This window comes from Phyllostomus discolor, chromosome 1, assembly GCF_004126475.2.
Source record: "Phyllostomus discolor isolate MPI-MPIP mPhyDis1 chromosome 1, mPhyDis1.pri.v3, whole genome shotgun sequence".
Taxonomy (NCBI): Eukaryota; Metazoa; Chordata; class Mammalia; order Chiroptera; family Phyllostomidae; genus Phyllostomus; species Phyllostomus discolor.
This window is the reverse complement of record NC_040903.2, coordinates 49,336,811-49,350,492: the sequence shown is the minus strand read 5'-3', so window position 1 is coordinate 49,350,492 and position 13,682 is coordinate 49,336,811. Positions and strand designations below refer to the sequence as shown.

Here is a 13,682-nt window from a genome sequence, read left to right as displayed (position 1 = left end):
ATTTCCCCAAGCGAAATAGTCCCAACCTCCCAATTTGCTAATTGTCCCTTGGGTTTAGATCTGGGTGCTTTTTCTCCACAGATCCCTTCTCACACTCTCACTGTCCCACAGCCTATCAGTCAGTACCTAAATCTACATAACAGCTCCCTGTTCTGTGATGTAAACCACTCCCAGGCCTATGATAAATCTGCTTGGACCTAATTTATTTACTGTCTTGAGGATCACCAAATCATAAAAAAATGCTTTATATAAACTCACAAACATAATTGGTTGCCATCTCAGACCAAATCATCAAATGCACTGTTCCTTCAGACAGACAATACGGTGAGGAGTACAGGGAGGGGGGCCTGGGTGGGGGGGCCCTGCCAGGCTGCACAGCTGCTGGGGACGGGGGCATGGCACTGGCTACTAGCAGAGGCCTCTTCTCAGGGTGTTGCCCCTTGCTTTTCTGTCCAGCCATTTTCTCATATTAAAAATAGTAAATTCTGCTACAGTAGATCCTAGTCATCCTGGTGTTTGGAGAGACAACTCACCATGGGCCCTGAGTGTCCCTGCATGCTCTTGCTGGGTAATGCTCAGAATGCAAGGCCTGACCACTCATCACCCAGGACATTCTCAGGGATGGGGCAGTATCTTCCTCTGGGACAAAGATCAGGGAGTTCCCTGAGTTCAGGGTTCCTCTCCTGCAGTGCACCCCACTGCATGTGAAGGTACCCATCTGGGTTGGGCCCTCTGTACCACCCCCATGAGATCTGGAGGGCTGAGAAAACCAAAGCAAATGTGTGGATGGCAATGCTGCCTGTCGTGCTGTGAGCAGCAAAGTACTTTGTCTCGGACCCAGGAACTTGTGTCTCCCACCAGCATCCATGAAACAGCAGCAAGCTAACTTAATTGCTTGTAAGTAGGGTAAAGGTAAATGCCAGACCTAACACTTGGGGCCTTTGGGAATCTTCAAATTTTCATGTACTATTACACTATATATTTTTCATTACAAAATACATGTGCAACTAAGGAGGGATAGTTCAACAGAACTGCAGTGGGATGTGGATGCTCTGTGGTCAAAAGGCCAAGTCTCTAATTAACACCTACGGACACACAGCACACATGGTCAGTGCAGCTCATGCAAAGCAAGACAATGGCTGTTAGACCCTAGAACACCATGTCAAATGATTCTCAGTTATTTGCATAATCTCTTCTAGTGCATGACTAAACTGCCTCAGCAAGCCTTTTTAAAAAACTAAGCGTGTTGAAAATCCTGCTGGATTCCTGTTGTTTCTGTGTGGCGTTGTTGGGCAGTGGCAATGTTTGACCCTGGAGATGCTATATAGCCTCTTCTCAATCTTTTCTCAAATTCACAGACATAGGCATCTCGTCCAAAGAATTTCAGACATTCACCTTTGTCACTCACAACGTTTAGTGTCCCTGAAACAACAGCTCCTGCCAACTCCAGCCTCCCTGAGTCCTGAACATGTAGCTCCATATCCTCCCACAGAGCTAAAGTGGAAGCACTGCACACCGACCAGGGACCACAGCCACCTTCTTCCAGTTCTTTGGTACCTGCTGAGAGCTGCAGGCCTCGGTTAACAGCCACCTGGGGAGCGCCACCCATAGGCAGCTCTATGTGTATCTCCATCCTCCCTGAGTCCATATGGAGTCCGTCAGTGAGAGAGAACTGGAACTCATCCACTGCCACACTAGGACCACCGGGCATGTACCCGACCAGCCCGCCCAGGATGTCCTGGTAGGTGAAGGAGGAGCCCTGGTCTAAAATCCTCCCATTCTCCAGCAGCTCAGCAGCAGTTTGCCTCTGGAGTAGATGACCTGAGGAAGGAAGTAAAGAAAAACAAAGAAACGATGGTAGAACATATATGGTCCCAAAACATCATCTGATTTTGTCGACTAGTATGAGCCTGTGTAGAATGTCAAGCACCTCAGAGGCTCTTGACATCCATCAACTTAGCATTTTAAAAATAACACAGGTGCTGCCCTGCAGCCTCATCTCCAAATAAAGAAGAGAAAGTCCCACTTTCCCTGGCTAAAAATCTCTTAAAGAGACACAGATGGATGTGGTAATATCATGGCTTAGAAATTAAATCCCACTCCATGAAGTCACACTCATTTCATTATCTAAACCTCATTTTTCCCTTCTGCAAAGTGAAAACAGCACTCTTCACTCGCTGTCTTCCTCCTAGGGCATCTGGGACAGGAAATAAGGATATGTTTTGAATTCCTTTTAAATTCAAAAAGACACTAAGCATCTTTGAGATGAGACATAATTTTCTGTTTTCAAGGGCCTTGTGTACCACAATGGGACAGTTAAAGTGCTTCCTTAAAGAAAATGAAAATGATTGAGGGGAAGCTAAAAGGCAGTGACCGGCAGCCTCTTCAATTAACTCTCCATCAACAACAACAGTTTCATCTCTAAGAGACCAACGGGTGTAAAGGATGGACTCTTGGGAGATGAAAACTCCAGCGTTAGTTAATACCAGGGGGATGGCACTTAGAAAAGAAGTAGGTAGAAGATTCCCATGGTGGCTTTTACCTCTAGTTTAATCAGGAAAAGTGATTTTTCTGCAAAAGGAACAAGCTCATTAAGACGTCTACCATGCCTGTAAACTGAAGTGAACACCTTTTGCAATTAATAACACAGCTCTTCCTTGCATGAAATGGCCTTGGATTACCAAGCTATGACGCTTTCTCTGACAAGAGAATATGTAGACTCTAAAACCTATTTTGCCTGAGGTGACATAGAAGAGCGAGAAAACAGCTGAAATTGAATTTCAGAAAGACCAATCACCTAGGATTCGGGCTTGAGTAAATGGTGTCTACTGTGAGCCCAAAGAAGGTCATCTAGTTGTGAATTTGATTTGTACTTTGATGCAAAGAATGAGTGATATAGAGGCAAGACAGCGGAATAATTGGCTGAAATTTATGTGTTTATTCTAATAACCCATCGGGCACCTCAATTAAGAAAGTTTATATAGCAGTTGTGTCCTACCGTGCTCAGGCTTTTTGGTCAATACAAAAATCAGCTCATTATCTGGCGTGTCCAGGTCTTGCAGGCTCAAAGAAAAATTGCTTATCACCACTCCTGAGCTCAGCTGCACGCGGAGGGGCCGCAAAGTCATCCTGGGAGGCTCGTCATTCTTGCTCTGGTTAAAGCATAAAATACTAAGTCTCACACAGATTCCAGTTTAAGAAAGAAAAACGCACATTATTCAGAGAAAGTAATATTGGTGCATCAACTTTCACTATCAAAATACCATCTAATGTGTCACCATCTTTAATTCCCAATCAAAATCGTTAGTTTCAAAGGGGAGAGAGTCACACAAACAAAATGTACCCCTGAAAAGAAATGGGTGGGCATTCTACACAAATCTTCTCAGATCTTTTCCATAGGTACAATGATCATATTTCTCAGGCCAGAAATATGGGTGTGTGGTTAGACAAGAACAAGCAGATTTGGGGGATAAAAGGGCAGGTTATTTGAAATCAGAACTGTCTTTAAAAACCCTAAGCATATCACAGTATCTGTGGGAAGACAACACATCTGAAAGTGTGGGTTTTTAAAGTTGTGTCCCTGCCTGTATGCCAGTGCCACCCCCATCACTGTCCCTGAAGGGTGCTGAGGGCACCGAATGTTTTATTTTCTCAAGGCAGAGAGTATTCCATTCTGAGCTTTATCTTTTAATCCTCTTTCTCCATGGGGTGGTAGAGCAAGCCTATGCAGTTGCTCCAATGAGAATAAATACAGCATCAAGGAACACATTTCTTTGGTGCTATAATTTAATGAATAAAATGCATTAAAAATTTAAGGTAAGTATGCCTTAGCATCACACACAATAATTTCAGGGGAAAATTGGCATATGTTAGCTTTCATCTAAATATGGGATTGGAAAGGTTTCCCCATCTGACCCTCACAAACTGTTTTCACACAGAAGGAATAGATTTACCCTGAAATGAAAATTTAGATTTCCCAGTCAGATCATCCCTAAATGCCAGCCTTACTTCTACAAATGTCCTGTAGGTTAGGGTTATTTTTTCAAATTAACCTCTAACACCGAAGGCCAAATTCAACCTTCTTTGCTTTTGAGTTTATGTAAAGGTATTTCATGGTGGGACATTATTATGGTAAAAGGCCCAACTCCTCCAACTTCCAAAGTCTTTACCTCGATGGTGATATTGATGCTGTAGATTTCTGAGCGACTATTTCCATCACTTACATAAAAACTAAAAATATCATGGGTTGGCTCAATGCTTTCATGAACACTCTGAAAGTAGTAAATGTAGTTTTCCAGGACATCTTGAATTGGAAACGATGCTTCTAGATCACTGGTAGTTCCAGGGCCAAAACGGTCTCCTGCATCAACATCAAGAGAGAACTTTGACTTTGATCCATCAATTCCTGCTCACTGGGCTGAACTAGAAAATGTGACAGCATCATCAACAAAAGGTGCAAGCACATCTGAGGATAAAGGTGGGGGAGGGGAAGGAGCAGGAGACCAGGAGTCAGAAGACTTGGGGTTGGATCCCAGGTTCCCCACTGTTTCTCACCTATACATGGATATACCTGCCCCACCGTTTCCCTGGGGAATAAATGGAGATAATATGCATGAAAACATTCAGAACGTTGCTATTTTATGTTGACAGAATTAGTGGTTGTTTTGTTAGAAATCTTTCATAAAATAAGTGCTGGGGCAAGTAATGATGCAATAGCAAAGGTTCTACCTTAAGCTTTAGTCAATTTCAACATCACTCTACTTAGCATATCCTGCAAGAGGAACCCTCTTTCTCTCCATAAGAAGAGGTTAACTGTATATCATTTTATGTAAAAAACACCTCCGTGAGCATGCTTTCACTTGATCTCTCAGTTCCTCAAGGGAACCTCAGCGTGAGTTGGAGCTCAGTCCCTGGGATGGTCCACCAGGACTACTGGGATGCTCAAGGGCCATTCAGAGCTCCATAGGAAGTGCTGGCTGTAGTTAACTTTTCCTTTCCTCCCAACCCCATTGACTATAGAGGGCCAAGGGGAAGAGTAATCACTTTCTACACGATGGATGACTTGCCTCTTACTTGGTCTGAGTCTCTGTAATGAACTGATTTCAAATTATCACATTTTCTTGTGAAAAAAAAAAAAGGAGAAGAATACCCTGTGTCTTCAAATAGTCCCTGGACATAGCAACAAGGAAAGGTATAGATAGAAGATTTGAAATCAGCAAGGCTTTCTTTCTCTTCCCCCTTCCACAGTCCTTTGCAAAGATCAGGTCACATATTGAAAGGCCACTGACTTCCTCAATTGTAGAGAGTGCCATTTTTTTGTTGACCTCCCAACAGAAAAACTAGGAAATTAAGTTTTATTTATAATTTCCTTGAATCTGGAACTCAAGACAGATATTTTTTTCTTCAACAACATAAATTTTCTTAAATTTTATTCCCTCAAATTTGACATCTCTTGTCATCAGAAGCATATAGGAGTCTAATTTCTACAAAATACAGTTCATGGTTTCCACAAGAAACTCCTATAATTCTTTTAAGCTCTTATTTTCTCTTTTCATTGATCACTATTAATGTGAGAGATGTGGCTTCTTTATCTGGGTCAGAAATAGCATAAAGTAAATAAGGCCTAAAAATGTATTCAAATAGAATAATGACATTTTCTGTCACTGGAAAACAAGCCATTCAATAAGTGAATCCTTCACTACTGCTTTTAGTATCAGTCCCTCCAATTTTTAAATCACACCTTTTGTTTTTTTTCACATAAATCATTCTTACGCACTTCCATTTCTTTTTAAAGGAGCAGGCCGTATGCACACTGCATAGTTCTCAGTGCGTGCAGGCTGTTGTCCTGAACATCTATTACCGCATTGCACTGGAACAGTGATCCCCTAGAGGTGACCTAATTGTTAGACTTTGTATGCAACAATGTAATTATTCTGTTCCATTCAGACTTGTTAGTAAAAAGTTTAAGTTGCTCTTTCTAATGCCTTTAAGAAGACATTCTTGTGATCAGCTGGATTTAAAGCTAGATAGCTAATTTCATAGATATAAAACAGACTCAGCTCATAATACCCATGGAACAAAATGTGCAGTCCTTACATGATGTGCCTCGGACAACAGTTTGTGGCCCTGATCATCTCGCCCTTACTTTCGGGTTCACGCTAACATAGGGCAGCCATTTTCCAAGCGTGGCCCTTGGACCAGGGTCAATGGGATCACCTGTGAGTGAGGGAGAAGTGCAGACACCCGGGCCTCGCAAGCCTCTCCAGCAGGATCTCCGGTGTGCCACCTAGGACACTGTGTTTTCACCAGCCCTCCCTGTGAGTCTTAAGGACAGTAAGGTTGGAGAACCATTTTTAGAGGCTGATTGCTGGACCAGTGAAATACTCCTCCGTGTGCATTCCAGGTTAATGTAAAACCGTGTGAGGAAGGCTTCATAAGAAACCATCTGGAGGGAGGGGAAGGCCAGGGCATCCATCCCTCACTGGCTCCCCGTCCATCACCCATGCTCGTCCCTCTGTGGGAAATGCCATTTTCCCTGTGCCCACTAACCCTCCGAGTTCCAGCTCAAGTGTCCTTCCCTCAGACGTCTCCTCCCTTCCCGGGCAAAAGTAATTGTTTTGTCCTATGTATCTCCTCGGGGTTATGCTTCTTTCCCTGTCCTGACATCTTATGTATTGTGTAATTTATCAGCCTTCATTTCTGTCTCCCACTTGGGGCGGGGTCTTTTATTTGTCCATCGTCCCTAGAATAAAGATGTGTGGAGATAAATCGAATTCAGTGTTAAACAGATCTAGGTGCACACACTGAGAGGCAAGATGGGGAAAAGACCCACGGTTTCCCATAGGAAACCGTGACCATTGCTAACTGAGTTTCCGGTAGCCAGGCTCGAACCTCAGGCACCATGCGGGCCACAGCACCTTCAGTCAATGGCCTCTCTGTGGGGGCTGCACCCCCATGAAAGCCAAGCGCCGGCATTCAGGAATCTCACTGCAGAGGCAGCAGCACAGTAACCTGCCATGAACTGTCTCAACTACCAGTCACCGCGGTCCCAGGGGGGCCGGGGATGGGACACATCTCGCTGTGCTAACCACTGAGGGAAGTGCGGCCAGGGCAGACGGTAGAAGGGGAGGGATGTTGAGGAGAGGATCGAAGGGAGACAAGCATGCATTTCAATTCATGTCATTTCTCCAGAAGGAGCCAAGACAGAAGCTATGGTTCGGCTAAACTGCAGCTGCCTCACAATAAAAGGACAGAAATTTTTATTTCCTTGACACACAATTCTGAGTGTAATCCACAAGGCCTTCCATTTCTACCGCTGGTGCCTTGCTCTATTTTTTCCCATAACATTGATTTACCTCCTAACATTGCACACAATTTTCTCACTCGTGAGGTTTCTTATCTGACTGCCCCCCCCAGGATCTAGGGAACCACAAAGGTAGTGGTTCCTGTCTGTTTTCTTTACTGATGTTTCCCTAGTGCTTAAAAAAGTTCCTGGCACATGGAAAATGCTCAGTAACTTTCTGGTGAGTGGATAAAACCTTCCTTCCTTCCGTCTCTTTGAAATGGTCCCATTCCTCTTTAGTTCAGGTTTAGCCGGAGGCAGTTAGCCCCCTCCACCCTCCCTTCTTTTCAGGTTGAAAGAATTCTACAGCAAAGCTCCTGCTAGTACCTGTGCCTGTGTTCTCAATGCAGCCGAACATGGGCAGAGCACTTAGTCTAATGACGGCATCTCCCTGGAGGTTGTCATGATCATCAGCAGCAAAGAAATGGTGAAATGAGAGTGGTGTTCTCCCTCCCTCATCAACCTGAGAAAGAGAAGAATGCAGAGGGTCCTTGGGCAATTGCACATAACTGCGGCAAAAAGAACTGAATTGCAAAGTGCTGCCTGGGGTGACCTTCTGGCACCAATTTCACTTCTTTGAGGAGGCAGATCTTCTACAGACCAGATGAGGAATGAGCATGCCGGTGAAGTCAGGCAATCTTTCAACACCTCTCAAAGCAACACTCAGGCACGATGACTTCTGTGTTTCCCTTCAAAGTCGTGCTTCCCTCAATGATGGATCTGGTTATAAAGCAGCTCTGGCCCATTCTAATCACTCACCTCGGCATGACTGCATGACAGGATGGCTGCATGACAGGATGGCTGCCTTCCTCCCATATCAACATTCAAAAGCCCGCAGCCAGACAATGACCATCCAGTCCTCCCTCGGACACCGTGAGGGCGGCTGTCCTATAGGTGTTCCCACGCAGAATAAAAGTCCCGTTTATTCCTTTGCAGTGTACATTTATAGGTGTGCAGAAGGAAAGGGCTCAGCACACCTGAAAGCTAGTGCTTATATTAATGTCAAGGAGGAAGGTAAATCAGTATAAGCAAAAATGGTTGCTTGCAGTACCTTCCTCCTTTAGGGCCCTGTTTAGCACGCTAACTCTGCAACTGGAACCTGGCGTTTTTTGCCAGACTTCTGGATATGACCCAGGCCTTTCACTTTGAAGACCTCTTGGCTGCACGTAGGAAGACTGACATGTTACAAAGTGGAAGATCACCCTTGTTTTGGGAATGGGCAAGGTCCAAATGGCAGCCCCAAGGTGTGGAAATAGGAAAACGAGTGGAATATCAGACTCATTTAGAAACAACTCCACTTTATTAATTTTCAGTTGCTCAATGAAACCAGAAAAACTCCTGAGTTTTTGGCATTATGGTATATATAGAGAGCAGGGTAAGGAAAATTAATGAACTTTTATGGAATTTTTACAATGTGCCAGTACTGTACTCGTTTTTTAAAAATGCTACTTTATTAATCATCAGAGCAATTTTCTGGAATTACTAATATTTTAAAGATGAGGAAATCGAGGCTAAGAAAGAATACAAAATTGGTCCAAGCTCACTTGACTAGTACATAACAGAGCCGTCAGGTGAACTCAGGTCTGGGTAATGTCGTGATCAGGGTTCATTATCTAGCTGCCCCCCTCCCCCACCTCCCTACCCCAAGGAACTGTCAACATTGTTTACAGCGATAAATATCAGCTCGACTTAAGGAGTGACTTGGGGGACACTGTCCATATTCCCATGTTTTAGTTGCTGCACATTAGATTATGAACTCCTCAAAGATATTCCATTTCTTTTCTTTTTTTAAATTGACATAATGCATAAAATAGCATTTTATTACTCTTAATATACTTCAGTTATCATTACCACATATGTCAAGGCATTATTTAACTGTAAGTTACCCTTAATTTTCTGTGTAGAAGAGGCACCAACTACTTATGACATATCTGGCTTATGACAGAAGCATCCTGATTTACCAGTTATTTTCCTTTGGTTTCATCAGCTTCCTCTGAGTGCTTCCGCTACTACACACATCTAGCGTTTATATCTGGCACATACTATTTATTGACTAACTAAACAATGTAGATGTAATTTGGTTTTCTGCATGTAATTATTTTCTTACTTTTTGAAAAACTCATGATTGAAATAATGCATATCTTGATACTATTGCCTTGATACTTTGGGGTAAGGACTTGGTAGCCAATTTAGAAAGAGATCCTTTATTCATTTTATCGCCACAGATCCTTGCTCTCTGTAGCACTTGCTGCTTATTGACCCGAGAGTTGTTTACCGTGATGAGGTCGGCAAAAGCAATGACAGGAGGTGGGTTTTTAACAGGAGTGATCAGGATGGTAAATGTCTGATGGTCCAGACGGTTGTGGTCCATATCAGACACAGAGAAACGGAAGCTGTCGGTAACCAGCTGACCATCGGTCTCAAACACAGCTGAGTACCTACAGAGGGCAAGAGAAGAATCAAATGAATTATCTACACCAAGAAGCCATGTAAGATGACTGCACCTTTGTTTAAAAATGGGGCCAGAAGCAATATAATCTTTCAAGGGAGCTACTGGTGAGTTGTCAACTTTTTAAAAATTTTGTTCCACATCTTTTAAAAAAACTATTGAATTTATTGGGGTAACATTGCTTAATAAAATTATATGGGTTTTATGTATACAATCTATAATGCATCACCCGTATATTATATTGTGTGTTCACTACCCAAAGTCAAAGTTAATTATTTTAACACATTAAAAAAAATTCTGTCAAGTAATACAAAGTGGTTACATACCTAATTTTCTTGTTGTTGATGTCTTCCATTGTGAAATTGGCAACCTCTGAGATTTCTTCCACTTCAGGTCCTGAGACTCTTAAAAGAGTACCATACATGGGCAGGGATCTCAACTGAATCCAGATCTCTGCATCAGGGGAAGAATCATCCTAATCGGGCAAATATGAGGTGAGACATGAATGCACATTTGCAGAAATAAATACTTCCAGTAGTTAAAGGGCTTCCTTCTTTGCTAACTGGAAAAAATCTTTCTACTTTTGTGACAAAGCAATACCATTTCAAACCGCCTGAAAATCCCAGTAGTTATTCCTTCTAAAATGCTTCTTTGATAATCTCTTTTTTTCAAGAGTAGCTTAAGATATTAGTGGGGAAATTCACTTTCAGTCAATGGCATAAGACAAAGAGGCACCCTATTGTTACTCTAAGAGCCATACAGGGTTTTGTTTTCATTACAAGCATCTAGTGAAGAGCACAACATAGTCAGAGTTACAAGTCATCTTTCTAAAAACACAGTTGTAGCCTTCTTCTACAGTTTCTAAGGATGATTTTCTTTTCAGAAAGTGGTAAAATTCCCTTATAATATATAATATAGTGATAATACAAAGAAAATTCTGCAAAACAGGAAGAATGGAAGTTACTAAGCTCAGCCAACGACTCCCTTTAATGTGTAACATAATAAAATTTTTAGTTTCGTGGAATTTAGGGAATCTTATGGTTTTCATTCTATTGGAACTGAAAAGACCATTTCCCTCTCCTTCTCCATTGCTTTTTGGGAAATAAAATGGGCTTTCTGTGTTTCTACATGGACAAAAATTGAATGTCTTAATAAACAATTTCCTCTTTCTTCAAGGATATTTTTGGAAATAGCTACAAGGTAAGCGGCATGTTTTTGGAGAGTTTTGCTCAGTCATTCATCTTTTAGAGCATTCGTTGTGAACACGGGGCACTTTACCCTCCACCGCAGCAACGATGAAGATAAATACTGACTCGCTCAGTGTGCTCTCAGATGCAAATGCTCAGGGCTCTACTGTGCAGTTAGAGGAGATGCTGGGTCAGAAACGTGAGCATAGATTAGTGACTGGGGCAGCAGGTTGTAACCAGCTCCCCCTTTCTAGCCCCAGGGGCCTTTTTAAGTTGGCTGTTCAGAGCCTCAAGGGAAGATCCCAGAACTTCCCATATTTCTTCATACCACTTGACACCGGCAAGGAAGGAAACATAAATTCATTAAAGCGGCAAAACTTCAGAAAATTTCCCTTAAATTTATTCTTTGAAACTTTCTCTATTTTCCCACATGGGTTGTCAAATACAATATGCAGGCTTCCAAAAGATGACCTTCTAACATTACTGACTACCCCCTGAAAGAGAATTTTTAGAGGACAGCTAAGAGTTAGTTCTAAGTATTGTCTCCAGGACGGTGATAAACTACAGAAGGACAGAGCTCTTGACTCCTGGTTAGAATCATCTTCTAAATTCTGCATTGGCAAGTTTGGTGCAGAAATACTTTTTTCATGTCAGACACATCTTATTATAATGTTTCAGCTCTCAAATGATGGCTGGGTTTGAAAGAGTATGAAATCAGCTAGATTTTTTACCCCCTGAAAATGCTGCTATAATTTAAAGAAATTACTATTTTGGGAAGTCACTGTGGGAACAAAAATTTATAAGAACCTAGAACTTGCTCTCATGTAACTTTCCTACTTAAAGACCTTCTTACCCTTTTTGTATTAATTCATTTTTTCATTTTCTTCTTATCACTTATAAATCTATTGTCTTGCTGATTCAAGATGAGGACTAGAACCTTGATAACTAGTATTTGTCTAGTGTTTCTCCTTTATCCTGTCCCTGGGTCTATCATTACCTTGGGTCTTGTTACTCATTTCCTTGAATTTTGTAATATAGTTTGATATATTGCAACAAAGTATTTTAGTTGTTTTTATACTTATGAAAAGAAACTGTCCTCTTATGAGATCTATTTTTCTTTTTATGTAATAGACTGCTAAGACCCATCAATACTGTTTGTGTAGCAACAGTTCATCTGTTTGGAGTGTTCTCTAACATTCCACAGACTAAGGGTTCTACAAGGTATCTGTTTATCCTGGTGATGGGCATGTGATTTGCAGACATTCTTTATCTTTTCTTTGTTATTTTTGGTTATATGTGTTGCAAATATCTTTGTTCAATTGTTAATTTCTCTCTTTTCTGTATTTATGGTGTGTTTAGGAAATATACATTTAATTTTAATATAATCAAGTGTATCAATCTTTTCTTTAGAGTTAGCTCCTTTTGCTTCTGGTTTAAGAATTTTTTCCCTTTCCTTATATCCTAAAAAGAATGATAAAGTATTGCTTATAATATTTAAGTACTTGATTTGCCTGGAGTTAATATCTGTGTAGGGTGTAAGGAAGTGGTACAAGTTCTGTTGTTTTTCCATACAAATATTTGTTTTGTGCAGATCCATGTTTTATTTTTATTATTTTTAAAGATTTTATTTTTTTATTTCTAGAGAGAGAGAAAGGGAGGGAGAAAAAGAGGGAGAGAAATATCAATGTGTGGTTGCCTCTCACATGGCCCCCACTGGGGATCCGGCCCACAAACCCAGGCATATGCCCTGACTGGGAATCGAACTAGAGACCCTTTGGTTCACAGCCCATGCTCAATCCACTGAGCTACACCAACTAGGGCCAGATCCATGTTTCAAATAGTTCCTCTTGTTTCCATGGATCTGGTTTGCTATATCTGTTTTATATTATGGCACCATATGTGGGTCGGTTCTGGACTCTCCAGGATACTCCTGCACTACACTGCTTTCAACAGTCAGCTTTATAATAAACCCAGACACCTGATAGGACAAGCACCTGCCCGCCATCATTCTTTTTCAGGATTTTGGTCCTTTGTTCTTCCTTATATATTATACAATCAGCTTATCAAGAGCCATAAAAAGTCTAGTAGACTTTTGATTGGATATCAGTTGCATAGAAAGATCACTTTGTGGGAGAACTGGTATCATTTTGATACTAAATCTTCTTATTCATGACTATATCAAATGCAAAATTTATTTAGTGCTTTTTAAAATATCTGTCAGTGAAGTGTTTTAATGTTCTCTGTGGAAGTACTGCTTGGTTTTTGTTAGATTTTGTATAATGGACAGGATTTGTCTAATGCTATTATAAGTGGTATCATTTTTCAGTTACATTTACTTGCTATTTTTCACTTACGTTTAGTAATGCTATTGCTTTGTTAATCTCCTGTCTGGCCTCTTGGTAAATTCTCCTTTTATTTCTAATACTTTCTCAAAAGATTCTTTTGGATTTTCTTTATAGTCAGTTATGGCATTAATTATTTCTAGAACTTACACATCTTTTGCTACATTTATTTCCAGATATGTGTTATGCAGTATCATTATAGATGGTATCATATTTTGAATTATTGTAGTTTGGGTTGGTACATATAAACACTATTAGCTTTTTAAGATGAATCTTATATCATCCTCCCCATATTACAGATGAAAAAAACTGAGCCCTAGAGAGTGAAGTAATTTGCTAAGGATTACTATGCTAGTAAGTGG

The 13,682-nt window shown here is 41.2% G+C and overlaps 1 protein-coding gene across 3 annotated transcripts in view; it reads right to left on the bottom strand.

Annotated features, from left to right (window-relative positions):
• FRAS1 (Fraser extracellular matrix complex subunit 1) overlaps positions 1–13,682 on the bottom strand; it is a 423,042-nt gene that overhangs the window by 78,501 nt on the left and 330,859 nt on the right. For all 3 annotated transcript variants that reach the window (XM_036022554.1, XM_036022552.1, XM_028505680.2), the window contains exons 39-44: positions 10,118–10,266; positions 9,618–9,780; positions 7,670–7,805; positions 4,170–4,360; positions 2,999–3,152; positions 1,558–1,821 (exon numbers count right to left, since the gene is read on the bottom strand). In XM_036022554.1, the coding sequence (XP_035878447.1) occupies positions 1,558–1,821; positions 2,999–3,152; positions 4,170–4,360; positions 7,670–7,805; positions 9,618–9,780; positions 10,118–10,266 (1,057 nt within the window). The remainder of the gene's footprint in view (positions 1–1,557; positions 1,822–2,998; positions 3,153–4,169; positions 4,361–7,669; positions 7,806–9,617; positions 9,781–10,117; positions 10,267–13,682) is intronic.